Source organism: Poecilia formosa, unplaced genomic scaffold (assembly GCF_000485575.1).
Source record: "Poecilia formosa unplaced genomic scaffold, Poecilia_formosa-5.1.2 Scaffold59, whole genome shotgun sequence".
In the NCBI taxonomy this organism is placed as follows: Eukaryota; Metazoa; Chordata; class Actinopteri; order Cyprinodontiformes; family Poeciliidae; genus Poecilia; species Poecilia formosa.
Genome location: NW_006799998.1, coordinates 1,475,571 through 1,498,358, shown reverse-complemented (window position 1 = coordinate 1,498,358; position 22,788 = coordinate 1,475,571). Strand labels below are relative to the sequence as shown.

Below are 22,788 nucleotides of genomic sequence, written 5' to 3'. Positions count from 1 at the left end.
GAAAAGTGATCAGACTACCTCCCCTTCATTAATAGGGATGATTTGTATGTGTTGCAAAAGATTCTAAGCAAACTTAAAGTATAATGTGGAAACATTTGTATTTTGCCATTTCTTTGAGAGAAGGTGTTATAAGTAACTATTCATATTTTATTTAGCTGCTTCTTGTAGTTCTTGGATTAGCACTGTTGCCTTCACTAACAATACAAATATCTGGGCACATCAAGTTTAACATCCGCAGTCAGCGGTCTTTAAAATAAAATCTATGAGAGGAAGTGAACAGCAGCAGTTGTTGCCAGGTGATTGATTGGAGCAGCTTTATTAACAGGAGTGGAATTCCTGCTTACACAACCAGAGAAATGTAAGAACTGATTTGTTGTTTAGACTGTAGCCGACCCATAGATTGGCCCGGTGCTCTGACTAAGCCCGGACATGACAGTTTGACAGCTGGTGTTGCTATAGTAACAAGTCATTAAGTAGAACCACTCTATATACTTCTACTTTGGCTGAGGAAAATTATAAATATACAGACTGGACCATGCTGTGGCGGTGAAGAGTCATCTGTAAAAGTGTTGCCACTACACAACTAAGAGATCAATGCACTTTTATAATTCTAGCATCAAACTGGCTTTGTTTAGAACAATTACTCTACTTTTGGAATATTTCCTCAAAAGTGTGGCTGAAGAATCAGACTGGATATTAAGTTCAACGTACCACTGCAAAATACATCATACCGCCATGATAAACATTTCTGAAAAATATGCATCATGCTTGAGAAGACATGCACTAGTAGCTCACATCATTTACTGTAAAAATAAGAGTAGATAAAGACTAGTTAGAAGTCTGGATGGTAGTCTGTTTAGATCTTTTTCCACACTGTGGGGTTTGTGCAACTCTCGCCTCCCTCTAATCTCTTCTGGTTTACACTGAAGGAGCCATTAGAACCGTCTGCCCCTCTTGCCTCGAGCAGTGGTGACTCATCACTGAGCCCCTAGAGAGTGTGTGTATGTGCATGCGAGTGTGCTGTGGGTGTCCAGACTTGTGTAGTTATGTTGCAACCTCAAAAACATTCAGTACTGAAGACGTAAACAAAACGCTTAAACAAAGCGCTAAGCACAGAGATACTAATAATGGAACAGAATGAGACAAGAAAATCAGTAATTGTTAATGGTTTTCAATGAACAGACATGGAGTACCGCTACACAGCCACTGGGTGGAGGCAAGGCTCAACATTTGACTGAGTAAATTACATCAGAGCTTCCTGAAAGAGCTGATGAATGTGTCAGTTTGTTCCATATATGGATGCAACTGAATGTGTACTTGAAAGTGGAAACGGAACATGCTCTAGTCATTCCAATGGAAAAAAAAAAACAGAGAAGAGCTGGCTCTTCATAGGCCGTACCCGGGTATGGATCTCCTCATTAATGGAGCGCTTCGCCTCATGTTTCTTCTTCACTGCCAACAGCTCCACCAGGGGTTTAATGGTCATACCCTTAAAGGAGGTGAGAAGAACAAACCATTATTTATGTGAAATCCCTCCTAATCTTTTGCAACGACAGAAATAGACTGTTATCATCAGTGCTTTTGAATTGTGATAATGTTATCTCTCCAGTATTTTTATTATCTGTTTTGGCATTAATGTAATGTATAACAAATTATTCTAATGCCACTTTGATGTCTTCCAATTTGTTAATCAGGGTACAGATAACTACAGTAGAAATGCACAGAGAAATTGGATGGTGAATATAACCTATTGATTTTACATGGGTTGTACAATAAAAATGGGATCTTTTTCATCAGTGAGCAGCCTTCACTTAAAAGCAAAAAAAAAAACAAAAAACAAAAAAACAAAAGAAACACTCTATGATGTGGAAGACTGGAAAGTGAGGTCTCAGAGCAACCCTGGGTTCAGCATCAATGTAGCTACTGCTCATATAAAACATAGTGAATGTTGTCGTACAAGCTGTATAAAAGGACTTCTGATAGCAAATGTAAAGATTTGTGAACAAGTACCTTTATTGTTTAAATGCAAATTAGAGATAATTACATTGTTATTGTCTTGTGTTGCCAATAGCACCTGAACAATTAGCAAATCCCACTGGCTTCCTGACTTGCAATCAGAACGCAAACAACTCAGGGTGGTGAAACCAACCCCATTATATGATGCTGCTTCTTTTGACAATTAAAAGACTGTTATTGACAGGTAAATCTGTCAATTGTAGTTAAATAATAACTTAAGAGTTGTTCAACACTGACTTATTTTTCTCACTCACAAGCAGCATAACGTCATCTCTGGTCCTAATAGAAACAGTGACTATTCATAGAAAGAATTAACGAGCACGTAAAGAAGTATCCTGATGTTGGGCAACTTCCAGAGCACAAACAGAAGCCATGCCAATCCTAAATCTCATTAATATGGAGGGAAAGACGGGTCTGTTTGTGTATCTTTGTTCCTGTCTGCAACTATATGCTTGACTGTTTGCTTCTCTGACTTAAAGAGATTAAGCCAAATGTCTGCCTTATTCCGACAGCATGAAGAGGATGACAGCACATTGCAGCTTTTTCATAATGAGAGTCTACATCAAAACCTGTCATTTTATAATGATTACAAAAATCAGAGGAATGACCAGTAAGACAGAAAAGTGATTCAGACTCAATAAGCAAGCAAAATGGTTTATTAAAAAAACAAACAAACAAACAAAACAAAAAACAAACACTGAATAGATAAGCTGATCAGCAAGGGCAAAGATTTAAAATGTAATAAAAAAAACAAAACAAAAAAACATTTCAGCTAATTCAAATAACGTCCCAAACTCTCACATCCTCATCAGTAAATGTCACAGCATAAATAAAATGTCAGCAAATACACATTTAGCTGTGAGCTTCAAGTAGTGAGGACATGAGGCCACTGGTGCAGGGGAAAAATTCAAAGTAGATGAATAAATGCAAATGTGCTGTGCCAAAAGTTCTTTTGCAAACCAAAATGTTTGCTGATCACTGATACAGGTGATGCAAGAAAGTGATTATCTGGCAACACGAGAAATAATTAAAAAGCTAAAAGAAAAACGCAGTTTGAGCAGTTTCTTTAAAGTTAATGTGGGCTTATAGAAAAATCGCTTCGGTATATTCACCTGAACAAAGACGGTGAAGAAAATAACAGTGATGATGGCAGTCAGGAAGATCCTCTTGTGTTCCGAGTGCAGAATGAAGCCCAGGGAAAAAGCAATGGCACCTCGCAGTCCACCATAGGCTATAATGAACTGATCTTTGGTGGTCAGCTTGACGATCCGGAACTTGTTAATTATAAACGTAAGACCCACCACGCCTGAAATAAAGATGAAAAGAGAAGAGGAGCCAAAATAATGTACCATCATTTAGCTGACTTTACACACCTAATGCACATCAAAAAGCCTCCTTTCATGTTGGAAAAATCTGCAAGGAAATCCTCACTGTTGACGTTTCTTTTTGAGAAAAAACAACAACAAAAAAAACAGAGATTTGGAGCTGACCTATGACTCGTGCAACCAGACACAGGATGACAGTCGATGTGAGGAAGACCCAGTTCCAGTGGTGTTCTCCTTCCACTGTGGCCACACCCAGAAAGATGAAGATCAATGTCTCACTGACGCTGCTCCACATTTTGAGGAAGTACTTGATAGTGGTGTGGGACTTGTGCGATATATTAGCTTCTACGTAGGGTCGCATCACTGCTCCACATGCTATTAACCTGGAGAAAGAGAAAAAAAAAGTGGAAATCTTGTGTCAGCAAAAGTAAAAAAAAAAGAGTGGATCCATGTATATTGCTAAATGTTTTCTGACTCAGACATTAAACGTTTTATTTAAAAGAAGAGACTGCTGTCTGGAACAGTGCTGCAATTACTAAGCTTGAATTTCACAAGACAGATTACTTTGACATAGATGTACTCATCCTCATTTGGTAGCCACTTCTGCTTCTGCCCACATTCACGCAACGCAATGACTTATCAAAAATCTGAAGGCCAAAAGCAACGGCTGCATAAATATGCCACAAGCTGCTGCAGCTGTTCAAGATTTACTGCCATTCCTTCCTACTGGGAATATTGATTTGACATTCAAAGTTTTAGAGAAATGAAAAAAGGAAGTTGATTTATTTCTCTTTTTAAAAAAAGAGTAAAACGATATCATTGCAGTTAGCATAAGACTGCTCTGAGCAGAAAAAAGAAAAAAATGAATTTGTTGTCCTTGAAGCTAGAAATATATTATTCTTTTTGAGTGAAAGGATGACGTAGTATCTCAACAACTTCTGTCACCATCTTAAAAAAGATAACAAATCACTGCGTACTGCAGGAGGTGATTAAATGCCACCTCGGAAAATGTGGATGTGTTCATAAAACCAGCCATGATCTATGCAGAAGTAGATAAACAGAAAAAAAAAAACTATTTAAATATTGGGTAAAATAAATAGCTTTATAAGAAGGCAAAGTATGACTGAAATACTACTGCAGTTGAAAGGCTGCCCATAGATCAGGACATTTCATCACTGTGCTAAGAATTATTAGAAATCCTTGAAAAAAACCCGAGACCCTTCACGGTGCATCTTTGTGTCTTGTTAGTTTGCCATTTTTAAATTAGTGGTGCACCATAGTCTTAAATTTAAATGATAAACAATTTAAAAACTTTTAATTTATCTATGCTGAAACCATTAAATCAAATTTAACTGCATTGATATTCTCTTAGTTCGTTTTATGATTTGAGTGGATTCTAAATGTGATCAATATTATACATTATGTTTTTAGATCCATTAACTGATGACTTAATTTGGATTTAACAGAAGTGCAAATAATTGATATTTATTTTAACTGTATTTTTTTTTTATTTGTTGTTTTTCAGGTTCTATACTTGTAGGTCGAGGTATTGTCAGCAATGTCTTCCAGTACATTTCCTGTCAACTTAACATCTTTTAATACAAAACCACGGTGGACCATCTCACTGACCTGACCACCAGGCTTAGCAAGTTTTCTGGGGAAAACCCCAATAATGTGACCATGGATCTTATTTTCATTTCATTTCTAGATTTATGCTAGATTTATGCTCCCAAGTAGCGCAACAAGTTACACAGATAAAAAAATAATTCAGTAATAGAAATTAAATTTAACGTATCTGGGTAAAAACCAATAATTCTTCACTGAACAGATCAAGTAGTAGTTTCTCTTTAAAGCTCTTTTAAGAGAAATGTATAAAAATACTGATCACTAAGATTAACAAGATTGAAGGTTCAAATAAAGACATACAGAAATGCATAATTAAATTAAAAAAAAAAAAACGTTTCTGACACACACGCACACACACACACAGGAAACATGGGAGAGGTTCAAAGCAGTACCGATGTAGGTGCGTTTTACGAAGTTGCATTAACCCTGCGGGAGGGTTAAAAAAACAAAGAGAGAAAGATTGTACTTTGGCACGTCCCTCATCCACAACTTACGACATGATGCCTGAAAGGTGGAACACCTCTGCCGACAGGTAGGCCATGTAGCTGTAGAGGAACACAAAGAGAGGCTCGATGACCCGAGTGTGGGAGGTGAAACGAGACGTGAAGGCAGCCAGGATCCCATAGAAGGCTCCAACCAGGACGCCACCCAACGCAACAATGAGGAATGAGACGAGTCCCAGGAGGGCGTCCACAGCCGACACCGAACCAGATTCCATAAACTCCTCAAAAAGATGGTAGAGTACCTAGAAGGGCAAAGGACAATGGCGTTGGGAGTAAATAGAGGAAAAGGATAAAAACAACAACAAAAAAAAACAGCTGAGAAAACAAAAATCCAAAGAACAGGCATGAGAAACCACAACAAACACACATAAAACATAAATTATATTATTAATTGTACTATCAAAGTGCATAAATTTGAACAGAAATTCACAAAAAGTATATTACAACATAGAGCAACATAGAATCAGCCACATAATAAGTCTCATGTAGTTATAGTTTGTATCGAGTTCATAAAAATACACTTTAGTATCCTATAAAAGCTATCCACAAGCTACTAGCTTAGCATTTCACAATGTAAAAGCTCTTGCAGCAACAGACAAGATATAATACTCTTTCTCTACGCGAGACTGTGCTGCCAAATCAGAGATGAATTGGATACCTGGAGACAATAGTGATGATGGAATGAAAGTAATGTACAGGAGGGATAAAACTGGATGCCATTGAGCACAAGTCACAGGAAAGGTATTTATTGTACAAGTTGGTGTTAAAAATACCCGTCTGTGTTATAAATGTGTGCTTTTAATAGCTATTATTCAAGTATGTTAAGTTACTGAGGATATGAATTGATTTTGTTCTAGTGTTTTCAGTTGTCAAAAGTTAGACAAACCATTGTCAGTGAATAAACTGTTATCCCAATTGTCAAGATTAATTGTGCAGGGTTTTCTGCTTTCACCCTTAACTGAAAATTTTAATGCTTTGTATGTTCATTTGTTGATGTGCATCTAACAAAAATCTTTACTCTAACTATGACCACTTACCACAGTTACAGCATCGTTCAGCAGCGATTCGCCGAACACCAAGATGTGCAACAGCTCGTTTATGTGAATCTCTTCAAAGACAGCGAGCACAGCAACAGGATCCACAGCAGAGATGATGGAGCCAAACAGCAGACAAGGCAGAATCCCAATGTTGCTTAGATCGATTTCACTGTACTTGTCTTGTGCGATCTGACAAACCGCATAGATGAGACCTCCGACAAAAAAGGCGTTCCATAAAGTTCCCACAACAGCAAACATCAGGATTGTGCCAATGTTTTCCACAAATGGTCGGATAGGCAAGAAGTACCCAGCATCCAGGATGATGGGGGGCAGGAGGCAGAGGAAAAAAATTCGGTCGCTTAGGACTGGTGGGACCTCATCTCGAGCTAGCTTGAGGATTCCTCCGACTAGCAGGCCGACAGATATTAGCAGGCAGCTCTCTGGCACGACATTTGATAGACGAGGAATCAGATGGAAACCTGACGTAGAAAGGAAAAGAGCAAATAATTATTTCAAATCCGTTTGTGGTCATTTCTGACATAAAGTGTTTCAAAAAACTATCACATTGGCATACAAAACTTTGTTAAAAGCAGTAGCTCAGTGTTCATTTCTAGCAGTAGAGACTATAAAAAAAAAGCATTTGTTATATCAGACTCTAATGGTAAACATAACTGTGTTCATCTCTTAACTGAAAAAACTGAGACAACAATGTAAGAAAAGTGTTTCATAGCCACACCTGACTCCACAATATGTCAGGTGTGGCTAGAAAGGCCACAGCAAATAAATATTGTAATAAAAATTAAAATGCTTACAACGCTTGTAAGAGCTGGACAAGAACTGGTCATTTCACATAACCTAAATTAGCATCTCTGAATAGTTGACAAAAACCCAAATTTTTATCTTCAAAATGACCTGGAAGCCTTTCATTTATTTCTGTTACTTTGTTTAAATAAATCTTACAACAAAAATAAGCTGTAAAATAAAATATGGAATAATACATACATTTTGGCTTCATTAGATCTAGCTGCAGACTGTAAAACGTATATTAGAAAATGCTAATGTTCTGCGATGAAAATGTTTCATGGACATGCAACGAGAAGGGCAACATGCCAGAGCTTGCTCTCTGTTTAGTTTCACCGTTTACCTGACAGAACAAATTCTCTGCATGTAAAGTTGTAAACAGTGAAATATAAAGTGCTGAAAAGATCACGATGACTTATGCAATCTTGAAGGTCGAAAGGATGTCAACTAAAAACTAACAGACCACACGAGAGAATCATAAAACTGACAGACATGTCCAGCTGCATTTGAAATATATTAGCTGAGCACTCATTAGAAAAAAATCAGAGAGAAATAAAAAGAAAAACAATCCTAAAATCTGCTTGCCTTTTTTAATTATGACATAATACACTTATGCAAGTTCCTGCTAATTGAAATCTCTTTTTTTTGCCTCGGGCAGAGAAGGCTTGGTTCACAGCACAAGCATGTCTGAAGTCTCCAGGCAGCTCAAGCCACCACAAGCAGAAAGTCTGATCTCCTAAGTGAGAAAAAGTTTTTTCCCATTGGAAGTTTATCCTTTACATTTTAACAATGGTGATCCAGACAGAGTTGGTTTCACATGAAGCCCCACACACCAAAAGTGTGTGTTAGTCTGGTCTGTCTGACCAGCAACATATAAAAAGGTGACAAGTGAGGTCCAGCGAGTCGGCCGGCTATATTTACTGTACACTGCTGCCACACAGGTATGTGTCAAGCTGAATGCTTGACACAAAACAAATGTCACTGTAACAAATGTCTCCACGGAAAGATGAACAAGCTCACAAGTGACAACACTTTCATCAGAGACAAACTGATTGCACAACAAAATACCACATGTATCTAGCATTTAGAAAAAAAAAAAAGGAACCTGAATTACAACCAGGAATTAAAAAGTTATGAAAAATAGGCTTTGATTAAACTCGCCTTCACAAGGTATGTCTGCACAAAACTCACTAGTTTCTTATTTTGTTTACAGCAAAAACATTAGTTCACATTATCCAATACTCACAAAAGCTCTTTTGCTTTATGTCTTTTTATGCATAATGTCAGCACTTGAAAGATATTTGGTCTGGAAATAAATCTGCTGAATTACATTAATAACTGAAAAAAGATGTGTAGGAGAGTCTCCCAGTCAATAAACCACTAAATTTATTACAAAATGTTTTGGTCACAGAAATTTGTGAGGTATACACCAGGCATGTTTACATGGACATAAGTAATTGGAATAAATGGTATATCAGAATAAAAATGTGTCATGTAAACGCCCCCAGTTGGAATATTCTGATTAGATTCAGCTCAAACGGAGTGAAATTGTAATCCGAATGAGAGGGTAAATGCCAGTCGATAATCCGAACGGCATGCATGCTAACACTTTTTCTGATTGTGTTATTCTGATTAGTGGCAAACTGACATTGGCTGCACATATTTGTGAAGGGAAAGGCAGCAGTTGGAGGCGGCACAGAACTTTGTTTATTTCTTCCCGTCCTCTCAACCTATAAACCAGGAAGCCCAATAGCATGCGCTGCTTAGTCTGTAGTTTAATTAGGCAGTGGAGTTAGATCTCAACTGTTATTAGAACCTGACGTGCGTCCATTCTGGCCACTCAGAATGCACAAAACGAACACACTACTGCATTTGTTTTTATGTTCAGAACAGACTGAAGAAAAAAATACTTCTGTGTTTTTTTAAGGGAAATTTTTTACAACTCTGCACATGTGACGGCTTCCATTCTGAATAAATTCTAGTTAATATAAATGCACTTCATGATCGGATTAATTAATATTGGGCCCATTTAAACAATATATTTGGATTATTTGATACAAATACATTTTGATCTGATCAAATAATTTTGCACATGTAAACATAGATACAGTTTTACAGCCCGAAGCATTGATATAAAAAGTACCTACCTTGTAATTAATAATGCCAAAGCCATTAGATATACAGATTTATATAGAGCTTCTATAGGGAAGGCACATTGTTTAAATATCCAATTCAATTATATTTTCTCCCTTACTTCTTAAAATAAATTAAATCAATACAAAACAACAGGCAGCATATTCAGTTTAGTACTATAGGACAGGATGCCCAAGTCTAGTTCTCAACATCTACCGTCCTGCAACTTTTAGATGCACCCCTGCAACAACACAGGGAATCAAATAGTTGATTTTCCCGAGCTCTGCAAAGGCCTGGTAACGAAAAGAAATTGTGTGAAATATTGCACCTCAGCAGTACTACAACGACAACTAGAATTTTGTTAGACTGCTATAATCTGACTGTGTGTTTCAGTGATTCTGTCTTGTGTACCTCTGCTGTGCACCTGCTCATGCAGTACTCAGACCTTCAAACTGCTTCAGATTGACAACAGACACCCTCTGACTCAAGTGAACCTAAACAGGATTAAGTGGGTGGAGAAAATGAATGGATGGATTGGTGGATGGATGTGTCTTGACAGGATGTCAGAAATCTCCAACAGAAATTCCTCAGATATACAAGACATCTGTGGAAGTATTAAATGCTTGGACAGTTTGATGACAGCACTGCTGGAGAAGTAGGCATTATATTTTTATGGTCTAATATGCTTCATTTCTCTTAAGATGTCTACAACAAAGCACTTTTCTGCATCTTAAATCTTCGTTTTAAAAAAAATACACCTCAAGAAACTATAGAAAGTCTATAAACAGGAAGGGTGACATTGCTATCCTGTAGTATCTGTCAGTCTACATACGTTTAGTGAGCTAGATTTAATTTCTATGTTTTTTATTCTGAGACTATCTTTGTAGAGAGAAGCATTAAACTGATCACTGAGGACTAAAAGACAAATTAGCACCTTCATGATCACTACATGTCGGCTACCATAGAGTCTGCTATGTAATTAGTAAGTCATGCCCAACTGTGACAGAGGCATTGGTGTGAGAGATGCTGTATATTAGTTCAGTTTGGGGACATGGGATCACACAGTGAAAAGCCCAGAAAGCTCTAATTAGCTCTCAGACAAACAGAAACAATGACGACAATCATGCCTCAGAAATCTTGCGAATGTGTTTTGTTTTATGAAACCATCTGACAATTTCAGTTTGTTCCCAATTTCTAAGTACATTTAAAAGCATATATGCTGCCCCTTTAAGCAAAAAAAAAAAAAAAAAGCAATAAGGCATACCAGAACCAAAAGAAAAACAGTCTGCTAGGGAAAAAAAAAAGCTTAACATCTGAAAGTCAGACCTCAAGGAGACATTTTCAGTGCTCTTTCCAAGCAGACACAGAGCAAGTATGTACAAGACTTAAAAGGCCCAAATAGAAAAAGAGAGCAAATATTTTTGTTAGGGTTCTACTTTAATTCTAAGAGAGCCACAACTTTTCAATATTTATTAAGCAATGGCCTCAATTATTTCCTCAATAATTTGCAGCCAGTATGATCTGCATGGAAACTCTTTTAAATACACAACTATGCACACACTTTAAGTAGTGCCCGAAGGGAGCAATTCAGGCCCTCAGTTTAACAAATTCAAAACACTCTGACACACCTGACTTATCATATCACTTTAACGTGTAGAGTGAAACCTGGTCAAGCCACACCAATCAAAAAAGTCAACGGAATCACAGATTCCAAGTCAAGAATATGCATTTCAATGGAGTCGAGCTCAGTTGACAAAGAGACACATATCAGAATCTCAATGGTGGCGTGGGAAACAACACAGTGGTATTATTAGAGTAGACACAGCCCTATGACCCCTTGTGTAAAGCCAGTGAGTGTCTTTGAACCCAAATCCATAAATAGCCCACAATGGACTGGTATGGAATATGGCAATAAAACAAGAGCTACATTGTGACTGGTAAACCCACCATGTGGCAGGAATAGAGGTCACATATGCATAGGAATATTACCGTACCTTGACTCCTGTGGAAAGAAAATATCAGAAACATATTGCTAAAATATCCCACTGAATTCTGCTAGAAAAAAGAAACTGTTAAAATGCTAAAGTACACAGTCCTCAAGGAAAGCAATAGTCACGGCTAGCTGGTATAATGTATTGCTGCTCATGCCTCAAGGAGAGTTGTGTTCAATACCGGATCAAAGAGGGAAACTCTAAATTATTTTATATTTCAAGAGTGACTAAAAGGGACAAGGCTGTGCGTACAATTCAATCAGGAAGAGTCAAAAAAGACATTTCAGGATGATTACTGAGCCTTCTACGTGTAAGGACTCTCAAGACATCCTGCAAGGCTTGTTGAATATGTGGAAACATCCAACCCTGGCTAAGTGATGACATTTCATACTGTTTTAAAAATTCCTTCTGAAGGACTTAAATTATGACTCTCATGGCTCTTTCAGTTTAGAGAAGATTAGATAGTGAACAGGCGAGAATAACAGTAATACTAGCAATGTCAGTGTGGTTAAGAGGTATGTGCAATTTCTTGTGAACGTATTTTCGTCCCCTAAACTTTTCACAAGGTACAACCCCAAGCTTTAAATTGGTTTTTGGGTATGTGACAAACCAACATAAAGTATTGCATAATACTAAAGTAAAATGAAAGAGACAAGCAGGTTTTAAAATGTGTGACAAGTATAAATCTAAAGAGTGTGGTGCACAGTTTTATTAAGCACCCTCACTTGGAAATTAATCACCCTCACTGGTACCTCACTTGGAAAACTGCCCACTGCAAACAGATGTTTTCTAAAGTAACCAAAATACTAAAGAGAGTAATTGTAATTTAATCTCAGGACAAATACAGCTATTCTTTATATTAATCAAAGCGGAAGTCAATGGTATGGTAATGGAGGGGTAGAAACAATGCACAACTCAGGAGGAAAAAATCTGTCAACAGGCAAACTTACAGCTGTGAACCCCACAAGTTAATGGAAAAGTGGCAGAAAAAAAGCTACTGTTGAGCTGAATGGATGGATGGAGCTGAATTAAAGATTGAGCTTCGGTCAAAGGTTCACCTTCAAGCAGAACACATACAGCCAGAGCTGCAATGGTAGGGTTTAAAATAATAACACATGCAAATGCACAATGCATTTTTCAGATGTTTTCATAAAACAAGTATGCAGTAATTTGTGTTGGAATGTCATATAAAACAAAAGAACATAAAATTTGTAGTATATGACCAAATGAGGAAAAAGTTCAAGTCATTTTGTAAAGGCTCTTAATGTTCTTATACATTGTAAAATTACATTTTTTATTTTTATTTTGCATTGACAAATACCAACTTCAGGTCATTTGTTATGGCTGCTTAACAGCAACACTACTGTCTGTGTCCTATGCTTTATTCCTTCATGAGAGCCTTTATGGAGCCAGATAATATAAAACCAGCTAAGGGTGGCAGTCCTTTCATTTCTGTAAGTGTACAGAGTGTCGACATAGCCTGATACTTGCCACACATCATCATTTCCAAAGCCAGGAACATTGTCCTGTTGCCAGGTGACTAGCTGGGCACCGTTGGCAACTGCATTAGTTTCAATGAGCAAGCACAAAAGAGAGAGAGAGAGAGAAAAAAAAGCACATTTAAAAACACTTTTTGTTGAAGAGTGTGACTGATGGGACATTTGTTTAATTATGGTTATAAAAACAGTGACATTTAATTAGCTGACCAGCTCTCAAACACCACTGTGTAACAGACTGGATTTCGCATAAATGTCATGAAACACGTTTACCTCGGAGTGATGGAGGTCTTGTTCATGACCACAGTGGTGTAGTACAGAAAAGCAGCCATCATTTCATTGTTTACTGTTGTCTATTCTGCACAACCAGTTATGCAGGACTGCCATTGGTTTGAATTATTTATTAAGGCCTGGTGCGGGGTTGGCTCAACAAAACCCATGGTGAGATATATGAACATAGCAGTGCCATCTTCTACTGACGATTTCTCACAAGATGGCTTCTGTTATATGGTAACGGATGCAACGCTGCCACGTGAATAACTCTGGACGATTCATCTTACAATTTACTTGATATCCTTTATTATATCGCCTTTCTCAGAAAAGCTAAAAGAGGGCAATATAATAGTTTTCTAACTAATGAATACAAAGCATTCATTTTCAATCTATGAGTGTGATCATTTAAACAAAAGAAAAAGCTGTACATCTATCTTCAGACACTAATGTATGGACTATTGACAGGTATCAGAAAGTGTGAAAGCACAACAGGATCCTAGAAGAGATATTTTCTGTGATGCCTGTTGCATTTCTTCTCGTAAGAGACATTCTTTAGAAAACAACGGACATGCAATCCTTGTGAAACTAAGCTCAAATCATTGAAGCACGATAGCAAGCTCAAGTTTCCCCTTTTGTTCCACATATTGTGACAGCAGGTCTTAACACTCTTCTCTACAAAGTAATGCTACTGCTTTGGAGCTCGCTAGAAAAAAAGTTTTACCAAGACTCAAGGTGTTTTAGACAGAGGAAATGTTGTAACATGTTAGAACAAGCGTTGATTGTTAGGTTAACTGGAAGCTATATTAGAATTCTGAGAGGTACAAAAAGGAAGATATAAGAAGCACCCAGTACAGATAGGAAAACAGATTTTATTGTGGTAGCAAAGCTAAGCCACAGTACTTTCTAGTGCAATTCTCAAGATTAACTTTGGATAAAAAGTTGGATGCTAAAGACCCATTCATCTCAGACAGCAATTACAATGTGCCCAGGCTTCAGCAAGGTTGCTCTACTCCGAAACAGCCTTTTTGTAAAATAATTTTATTGGAATTTATTAGAGGCTGTTTTGACTATTGGACATTGTTCTTACAAAGTGTTGGGCTCCTAATATGTTGTGTTTACTGTGAAGTTTGATGTCTATGATATGTATGATGATATGTAAAAGAATTGATCAAACTTTAGGAATTTCAAATTTTTTTCAGCTCAGATGGACTTTTTTTTTTTTCGTTTTTAAGTTTTGGAATTACAAAAGAGAAAAGAGGGACAAAGGTCATTAGACACAGAGTTTGCTGCTGATAGATTAATGTACTTAATTTTCTCCTTAAAAAATATGCCTCTGTGCTGTATATCATCTTATATTATTGTCTCATAGACACATGCCTGGAGTATTTATTTGATTCATTCATGCATGATTGAGGAATTCCTGAATCTCCCATAGCAACCATTCTTAATCCCTGCTCATACAAAGCGCTGCCTATTTACTCAAAGCGCCACCTTGGAGCTTCATTCCCCTCCTCTATGTCTCCCCCAGCCAGCTCCACCAGACTAGTGGCAGCTGCAATTAGCAATCACCTGGTGGAATTGTGCATCTACTGAGCTTATTATATGAATTACTTCTCAGTTCAACTCTCCTAAAAATGGTTGCAAGCAACATCATGGAGAAGCACTGTCTTGCTAAAGAGGGAATGACGGAAAGGGCATTACCTTCTTAAAGAACCAGAGGGCAATTTCAAGGTATCAGAAAATGCTATAATGCAAAGTCAAATTTATTTTAAGTTATTTTTAATGTGTAAAACATTTTCATAACAACTGAATTTAACAGTTACTTGACTGTGTAGTAAAATGTAACTATGTGCCTGAAAATACATAATAATAGCCCTTTTAATGATTGACTTAAGTCTTTCACTACAGAAATGTTGCACAAATACAGTGGTACTTAAGAATAGGAGAAAGTCGATAACCTTCTTTGTCAATAAACCTGGAAGTCTTCTTGTCCAAGTCTTAACCTAAATAACATAGTAAAGAAAAGAAAAGCACAGTTTCTGACATTGCCTCAAACTTAGCAAGCTGTGCTTTCTAATGCAATACTAGGACTTTTTCTTCCATATAAGCATTATAGATGAGGACAGTTTTAAAATTCAGGTTACTGATGAGTTTCCACACTTCTCCACAACAACTAACGCATAAATTAATCCAGAAGCTAAAGGTTTTAAATGAGTGACAAATGAGTTAAAGCAACATTTCCTTGTTTTGTCTTCTAGGTTCTGGGAATGTCTCTTTAGGAAGCAGCCTCGTCTGAGCAACATGTTTCTAACAACTTCAGCATTCCGAACATAGTATTGACAAAGATAAAAACAGGACTTGAAAGGGTAGTGACTGTGCACCACATACAGAGAAGATAGTCCTCAAAGCAGTTGATTTGATATCTATTCCTGACCATGGGCCTTTTACTGCAGGTCTCCCCTGTCCACTCTGCCCTTCAAGTAACTAATGAATAAAGGCCACCAACATCATAAAAATCTAAAAAAAAAAAAAAAGTGAGATTACTCATCAGAATACAGTAAGTGTGATTTTTTAACAATTGCTAAACAAGCTGCAGGTATAGAAGATGAATGTATACTCTCTCTTCTGCTTGGAAACCAAATTCTCAGTACACATTGCACAACTTTGTAGTGTGACCTGTCAGTCTACAATCATTTCAAACCCCTGATCCCAAATGCCTTCTGAGAATTCATGAATAGATGAGTGTCCCACCTAAGCCTCCTCTTAAGGCCAAGGACAAGTCAACAAACCATTTTCTCTGTGGCCACTTTCATTCTCTTTGTCCATGTCTGATAGTTTTTAGTCTTTTAAGAAAACACCACAAAAATAATCATTTTAAAAAATCCCTGAAAAGTAATAAATATGTGATAAGTACTACTAGACAGACAAAAACAACACTTCATGTTAATTTCTCCATTATTAGGTATTCAGCAGCAGTCAAAATAGCAAGGTCACTAATAATATTACACTTAAAAATAAGATTTCTGTAACACCGATTTGATGTCATGGTGGATCTTTTGTGGCTGATAAAATTTGCAGCTTATTTATCCACAGGAAACATCTCATAGTATATTGTTTTATGACTCTTTACAAGTCATGCTGACTAATTGTGAATTACATTAAACAAATATCGCCATAACATTAATCAATAATAAAGGGTTTTAATGTCATAATTTTAAGAAAATATAAAAATTTCACTAATCTCCCATAAACTGAAGAAAAACATCTTCTAATAGAACTTTTTTAACTGATGCTCTTTATGGTGTTCTCTCCCACGTGAGAAAAAGACGTTTTGGGTTGCAGCCAAACTCCAGCTACAGCAGAAACTAAGCTCATGTATCAGCTATTGAATGAAACTGCAATGCTTTCATTGATTTTTACACTGAGGCAACACAGTCTTTCTGAGAATATTTGATCAGCTCTGAATCATACAAGGAGGGCGAATCACTGGCTGTAAAGTCGTGTCTATTTAGCTTCTTGCTGTTATGTATTACAATCACAACACGGATCAGGGACAACCACAACCTAATTTTATTTTCCTGTTTACAGATAGGAATACAGATAAATGTTCCCTCTGAAGTTAGAGGACTATTTTATGAAAACAAAGTAAACTACACTGCAAAATTTTACCTTTATGCTGTGCATTGTAACATTGCAAAAACAAAGCCAAGATAAAGCCTTGATGCTCTTCTTGCACCCATGCTTTGTTGTGCTGCTGCTGTATTTGAATTGTACTCTATCACTATGTCACACTCGTTCCATCTCATCTCCTGGTTGTTAGGTAGGGTAGATGTGGGAAATGACGTCCCCATTTCATGTCAACACCTTCAGCAGATAGTGAGGTGCGAAAAACACTTTTGGGGTGAAAGCCACCACTCGGGCCACTGCCGCCCCCCTTAATCAGCAATTCAAATTATTATCTGAAAATGATACTATACTTCAGCCTTTTCACTAAATGTATGCCCTATTTGGTACTTAACCATAGTAGCATTTTGTGCATTGATTGTTTAAGCTAAATGGAAGTAGACAAAGGGTGGTTTAAAGAAAAAGTACAGCAGAAGAATAGCATCTTGAAGTTATGTCATGCCTAACCTATCAAAGACCTGACACATGGGCTATCATCCCTGTTAATCATCGACTTGATAAGTTTTCTGCAAAAAAGTCCTGCCAGAAAACTGAAAGCTACAGTGCCTAAAGATCATATTTAAAACTGAATGAAAAACAGAGAGAAATGCATGATGTACCAGCAACAAAGCTTAAGAGATAAATGGCCTATGAACCTGCTTACAGAAAGTCTTCGATTAGGAACAAGAAAAACTGCCAAAATAGACTCTTATAGCAGCAACATTTAAGTCACCCACCAAACATCCTCCAAACCACCGCCTCAAGACCAATTACTTTCTGCTTGTCTGTTGTTTATTATTTTATCAATTGTTGATTAATTCATTTACTTTCCGCATGCTGCCATTTTTCTTTTTACGTCCTTGAGTTGTGTCCTGCAAGAAATCTTACTAGAGCCAGGTGGCCCCTCTCTGCTTCTCCTCTCCCCTGAGACACTGGGCTCCTTGCCCAGACACTGAGACAGCATCCTTCTTGCCTACAAGCTGCTGCTCAATCAGGCTCCTGATGTAACAGTCAAGTGACAGGCTGCTAGCTCTCAGAAAAAAAAAAAGAAAAAAAAAAGAAGAAAAGCTGAGGACAATGCAGTGTTTTGACAGAAGCACACCACAAGAAGGAACAGAAAGTCATAGCTGAAGATAGAGAAGGGTTCAAAGAGAAAGAAAACAAATGAGATCAACAGAAAAAATGCTTTGGTGCACACCCCAACTGCTCACAAAAACTGAATGAACTCCTGAAATGGGTCAACCCGGGAAAGCCTTTTGTTTTTAAAATAATTCTTGCATAAATACCACAAGACTCTGTCTTACCACAGAGCATCATGTGTTGGTCATGTTTGGAAAACTTGCAAAATATAAAAGTTATTTTCCTACATGTAGACTTGTCAGTTAAACTGATTAGTCATCACTTTAAAAGATCCTCACTGCATTAAGTGAACCGATCTAAGGAGCAACCTGCCTTAAAGGTTCAACCTGAAACTACTGCGCTATTCCGGTCAAACGTGTTATGTAAGCTTACAAGTTAAGGTCTTAGTAGGCACCCGAAACTGTTGAGAAACTGATGGAAACTGATGGACTGATGGTATTTTTAGGACATTAGATTAGTAAATAAGATACTGTCTCAAAAACAGACCATTCTTGATTTTTACCTGTTTCTTTAGATGAGGTTTGTCTGCCTCGCCCCCATAAAAGCAGGCAAATTAAAATGACAAAAACTAAAGAGAGCTATCAATCAAGATAAATTTATGAAATTGAAAAAAAAGTTGGCAGCTGCAAAAAAAAATAAAGAGTAGTTTGAAACAGAATTACGACAAGCTAACAAGCTGATTCCACGGATATGAGGAATGAAAATGGTCCTATTATTTGGTTTATGGCAGTGGAGCTATGGTTAAACCTGATGCAATGAATTGATTAATTCTTATTAACCAATTAATCACATGACGAGTTAAAATGAGCTTGATCATTTCTATTCTGATGATTAGTATCTTTCAAAGGGCAATTTTGTTTACAGAAACCTCTTAATGCGTTTTATTTATGGATTCGGTTCTACGTAGTTTTTACGTCCATTTTATTTATTGTTTCTGGTTGCTGTTTTTTTAAAACAAAATTAAAGTTTGTTCTTTTTTTTGAGAGGGCAACTTATTATTATGTATTATTATCCATATATTATTTCAAAAAGGTCTCTAAACAATAATATTATCGTTTATCTCGATAATTTCCGGGACAATGTATCATCCAGCAAATCTTGTTATTCCGAAAGGTCTAGTTATGGTAAATACACTTCAGTAATGTGGAAAGAAGTAGCATTTTCTTAATTTAAAAAATACTGTTGTCAGCTTTTCTATCATTCTGAATACTAGAAAATAAACCTCAAATATTAGTACTAGTAGTAACAATAAACCTAATCTCCATTTAAACTTTCTTTGACTGCAATTAAATTTTGGTTCTTTCAGTCAAGAACCAAAATTTGATCACTGAGTTTATAAAGATGTAATTGTGAAAGAGCAGATCATAAAATAAGGATGCATTATTCAGATATTGATATTGATGCACTTGTATGCATCAATTTGATTCAAGTGAATACAAACATCTGGGTGTGTTCACACTGCATAAGTGAGCATTTGATGTCACATGTTTAAATGTGACATCAAGAAAAACAATATATCAAATGAAATATTGTAATCACAGAGGAGCTTGAATTAAATTTTTAGCAAGATATTTTCTAGTATTATGCAAAACACCTCTACTTTCCAAACATATATTCCTCCACCTGAAAATATTTTAATTGTTTTTATGTCCATATCTGATCTAGATGACCAATGTCTTAAAGCTTAAGGAGAGTAAACATGTTGTTGTGATGATGTCAAAATATAATTAAAGTTAGAAAAATGACCGCTATCTATAAAAGATATGTCCTTTATATTTGCTATGTTATTGCAATATGTTTTTCTAATATCTTGCAGCCCTAATTGAATTTAAAACCTATTACTTGTATAAGACTGTGTTTGAGACTTGGAGCTAAGATGACTGTTGCTTTATTATAGAAGTTTATAGTCTGGTATAGTTACAGAGTTTTAAATCCCTACATATCCAAATTTATATTTAATTTTTTTTAGTATGTATTTTAACTTTGTGTCTTTATGACTGAAAGGGTCACCTAACACCTATGATTAGGACTCCTTTAATTGAGAACTTCATAACCTTCTTTATGGCTAGTACTAACTGAAAAATGTTGATTTAAATTCTAAGGTTTGAAACCAAGTAACAACCACATGATAGAATGACACTTACCTAATTTCATTAAAGAGGCCAGAAGCACCCACAGTGCAATTTCAAAGGGGACACTGACGTCTTCGTACTTGATGCCGAGGACGGGGAAAGACTTCTTGCTTGTGTTTTTATGTGTGCCGGGCTTCCCTTCATGGGTGTCGATTTCGGAGGAGGTGGCTGCTTCGAGGGACTGCACGGTGCCATCCAGCAGCACCAGTATCGCCAGCAGGAGCAATCCTAGCTCCGCTAAACTCCGACCCAAACCACTCCGACCTCGCGGTGCCATCCTCGAAAACATTGTTGGAAGAAAAAAACAGCAAGAAACTACCCTGTAAACAGAAAGAAAACTCCGCTTCAAGAGCAAGGAAGTTGAGCTGGCTTCAACTATGCAATGTTGAAATAGTTAACCAACTCTTCCAACACGAACCGTTCAAGTCGGCTACCTGAAACCGAACCAACTGACCATTTTTTTTGTCAGTTGACGTTAGGTAGATGTGACTGAACGTCGTCGCGTGCAGCAGCGGTCAGGTAAACCGTCACCGACCGTTGCTGCCGTTGGAAGAAAGCAGGAAACGGCAAGATGCTGAAGAGTTTTTTTTTTATTTTTACCTCAGTAACCAATGCTGTAACAGACCACTTCCGGACAGACGTCTTTTACAAGTTCACCCTCTCCTCTTTTAGTGTCCATCAGCGTCTTTAGTAAGAAATGTCTCTGCTGATGCTGAATCGAGGCAAAAAGACAACCGCATCCCCTTCTCCTCCTTTGCGCTCGTTCTTCCTCTTCGACTCCTGAAGGTGTTCGTCCGTGAGGCGGCGACGTTGATTCTGACCTTGAGGGGAACCAGCCCGGCTGTCACAACGCATTTTTACTGCGCATCACAGGTATTCAAACTTTCAGGTAATATCCGTGTAAGCGGCATCTTCACTGTTTTTCAAGATAGGACACTTTGGTTGTCACCGGGGCAGCTGAGCTGAGAAGTAATTGAGAGAAACACATAGGATGAACGCTGCTCCGGTTACAGGGTCTTCTGTAGTGACTCGTAGTGTCTCCCTTGATATTATAGCTTCATACAACCTTCAAAACGCACACCCTTTCGCGGAGGTTTTACTGGATGGGAGGAGGAGGACAGAGAGGGTTGAAATAAAAGGGAGGGAGGAGGGGGTGCTCCACTGTAGTGACACCTACAGGCAGGGAGGGAGCTTCCTGATTAAAAAAAAAGGTTCTAAGTTAATACAGGTTTTTAAAGAGAATACAAAATTTGGAATATCAGAAAGATAGTTTATTTAAGTAAATTGAATCAAAAAGTAAAGTGTATGTCTTAGTTCCTTGCATTCAGACTGATAAGAGTAACATTAAACATTTCAGTATAGAAATATTCCAATACAACCTCCATAATCAGGGTAAAGATTTCTGACTTGAAAGTTGTCCAGCTGACACCCTCTACAAAAACGGCAATGAGAAAAAGCAATGGAAGGTCATTGCTAAATAATTTTGCTGTTCAGATATTGATATATTAACATAATTTTTAGTGAAATGAAAAAGTGTGCCAGAAGAAGGTACACAACAAACAGAGTTAACTCCAGCCTTGAATTTGGGGAGATTCATAAGATGTGAACTGCAGCTGAAGTCAGTGTCTCCACAACCCCACATATTGCCAAATTCAGGGCGTGGATGGGGTGATCAACATCCAATTTGATCACAGTATATTATAGAATTTATTCTGATATTACATTGATGCTAAAAAAAAATCTATTTACTACTTCTTAACTGTCTTTTGACTGCATGTCACTGCTGTCAAAGTCCAACATACACAGCTCTTTAAACCATAAATGGACTGAATTTATATACCACTTTCCTATTCTGACAACTTAAAGTGCAACATTCACCCAATCGTACTTACAAACATTTATCTACCAATATGCATATTGGTACTGGGGATTAAGTGTCTTGCCCAGTGGCACCTTGACATGTGACAGGAGAAAGCCTGAATCAAATCCACAACTTTTGGATTACAAGATGACTACTCTTTCCACAAACCAATAGTGGTTAAAAAACATATCTATTTTGAAATAGACGTCTTCAAAGATTCCAGTAATATAGTTACAACTACTACATTCCTTGTTTTAAACCATCCATGAAACAGACACAATGTCAGGTGCTGAGGGGAAAAAAAAGGCTCTTTTGCGATTTAAGTTTTGTATTTCCTTTTGAAACCAAGTTTCCAAATTGTGGAGATAGGGGTGAGCGACACAAAATCCAAGTTACTTGAAATCCAGTGCAGCGTTTTCATATTTACTAGTGACTTTATGACATCTGCTACAGCAAGTCCAGAGTCAGCACAGCTGTCAAACAGGAAGTTTTTTGAGCACTTCCCTCCTGACACGTGATATGGAGATGCTGATTTTTCATCTGTCTACAATGTCAAAAGTAGTTACTAATACAGTCATAATGACTTTGCCTGATTGGCCATCACAACTGGCCTGACCTAAACCCTTTTAGAGAATCTGTAAGGTATTGTTAAGAAGATGAGAGTCAGAAATCCAAACAATGCTGATGAGCTGAAAGTCAATGTAAAAGCAAGCTGAGCTTTTCTAACACCTCATTAGTCTCAGACTGATCGCCAATATGCCACACCACAGGATGATAATCCTGTAATTCCT

The 22,788-nt window shown here is 37.3% G+C and overlaps 1 protein-coding gene across 3 annotated transcripts in view; it reads right to left on the bottom strand.

Moving 5' to 3' along the window:
- slc9a1a (solute carrier family 9 member A1a) overlaps nucleotides 1-21,265 on the bottom strand; it is a 32,094-nt gene extending 10,829 nt beyond the window's left edge. Inside the window, exons 1-7 of one of the 3 annotated variants that reach the window (XM_016672365.1) lie at nucleotides 20,737-21,265; nucleotides 20,149-20,456; nucleotides 6,508-6,986; nucleotides 5,462-5,712; nucleotides 3,507-3,724; nucleotides 3,129-3,322; nucleotides 1,400-1,489 (exon numbers count right to left, since the gene is read on the bottom strand). In XM_016672365.1, coding sequence (XP_016527851.1) covers nucleotides 1,400-1,489; nucleotides 3,129-3,322; nucleotides 3,507-3,724; nucleotides 5,462-5,712; nucleotides 6,508-6,986; nucleotides 20,149-20,425 — 1,509 coding nt within the window. In that variant the 5' untranslated portion in view covers nucleotides 20,426-20,456; nucleotides 20,737-21,265. Of the gene's footprint in view, nucleotides 1-1,399; nucleotides 1,490-3,128; nucleotides 3,323-3,506; nucleotides 3,725-5,461; nucleotides 5,713-6,507; nucleotides 6,987-20,148 lie in introns of all 3 variants that reach the window. The other 2 variants (XM_007553834.2, XM_016672366.1) reach the window with 2 other exon arrangements.
- Nucleotides 21,266-22,788: the final 1,523 nt, after the last annotated feature.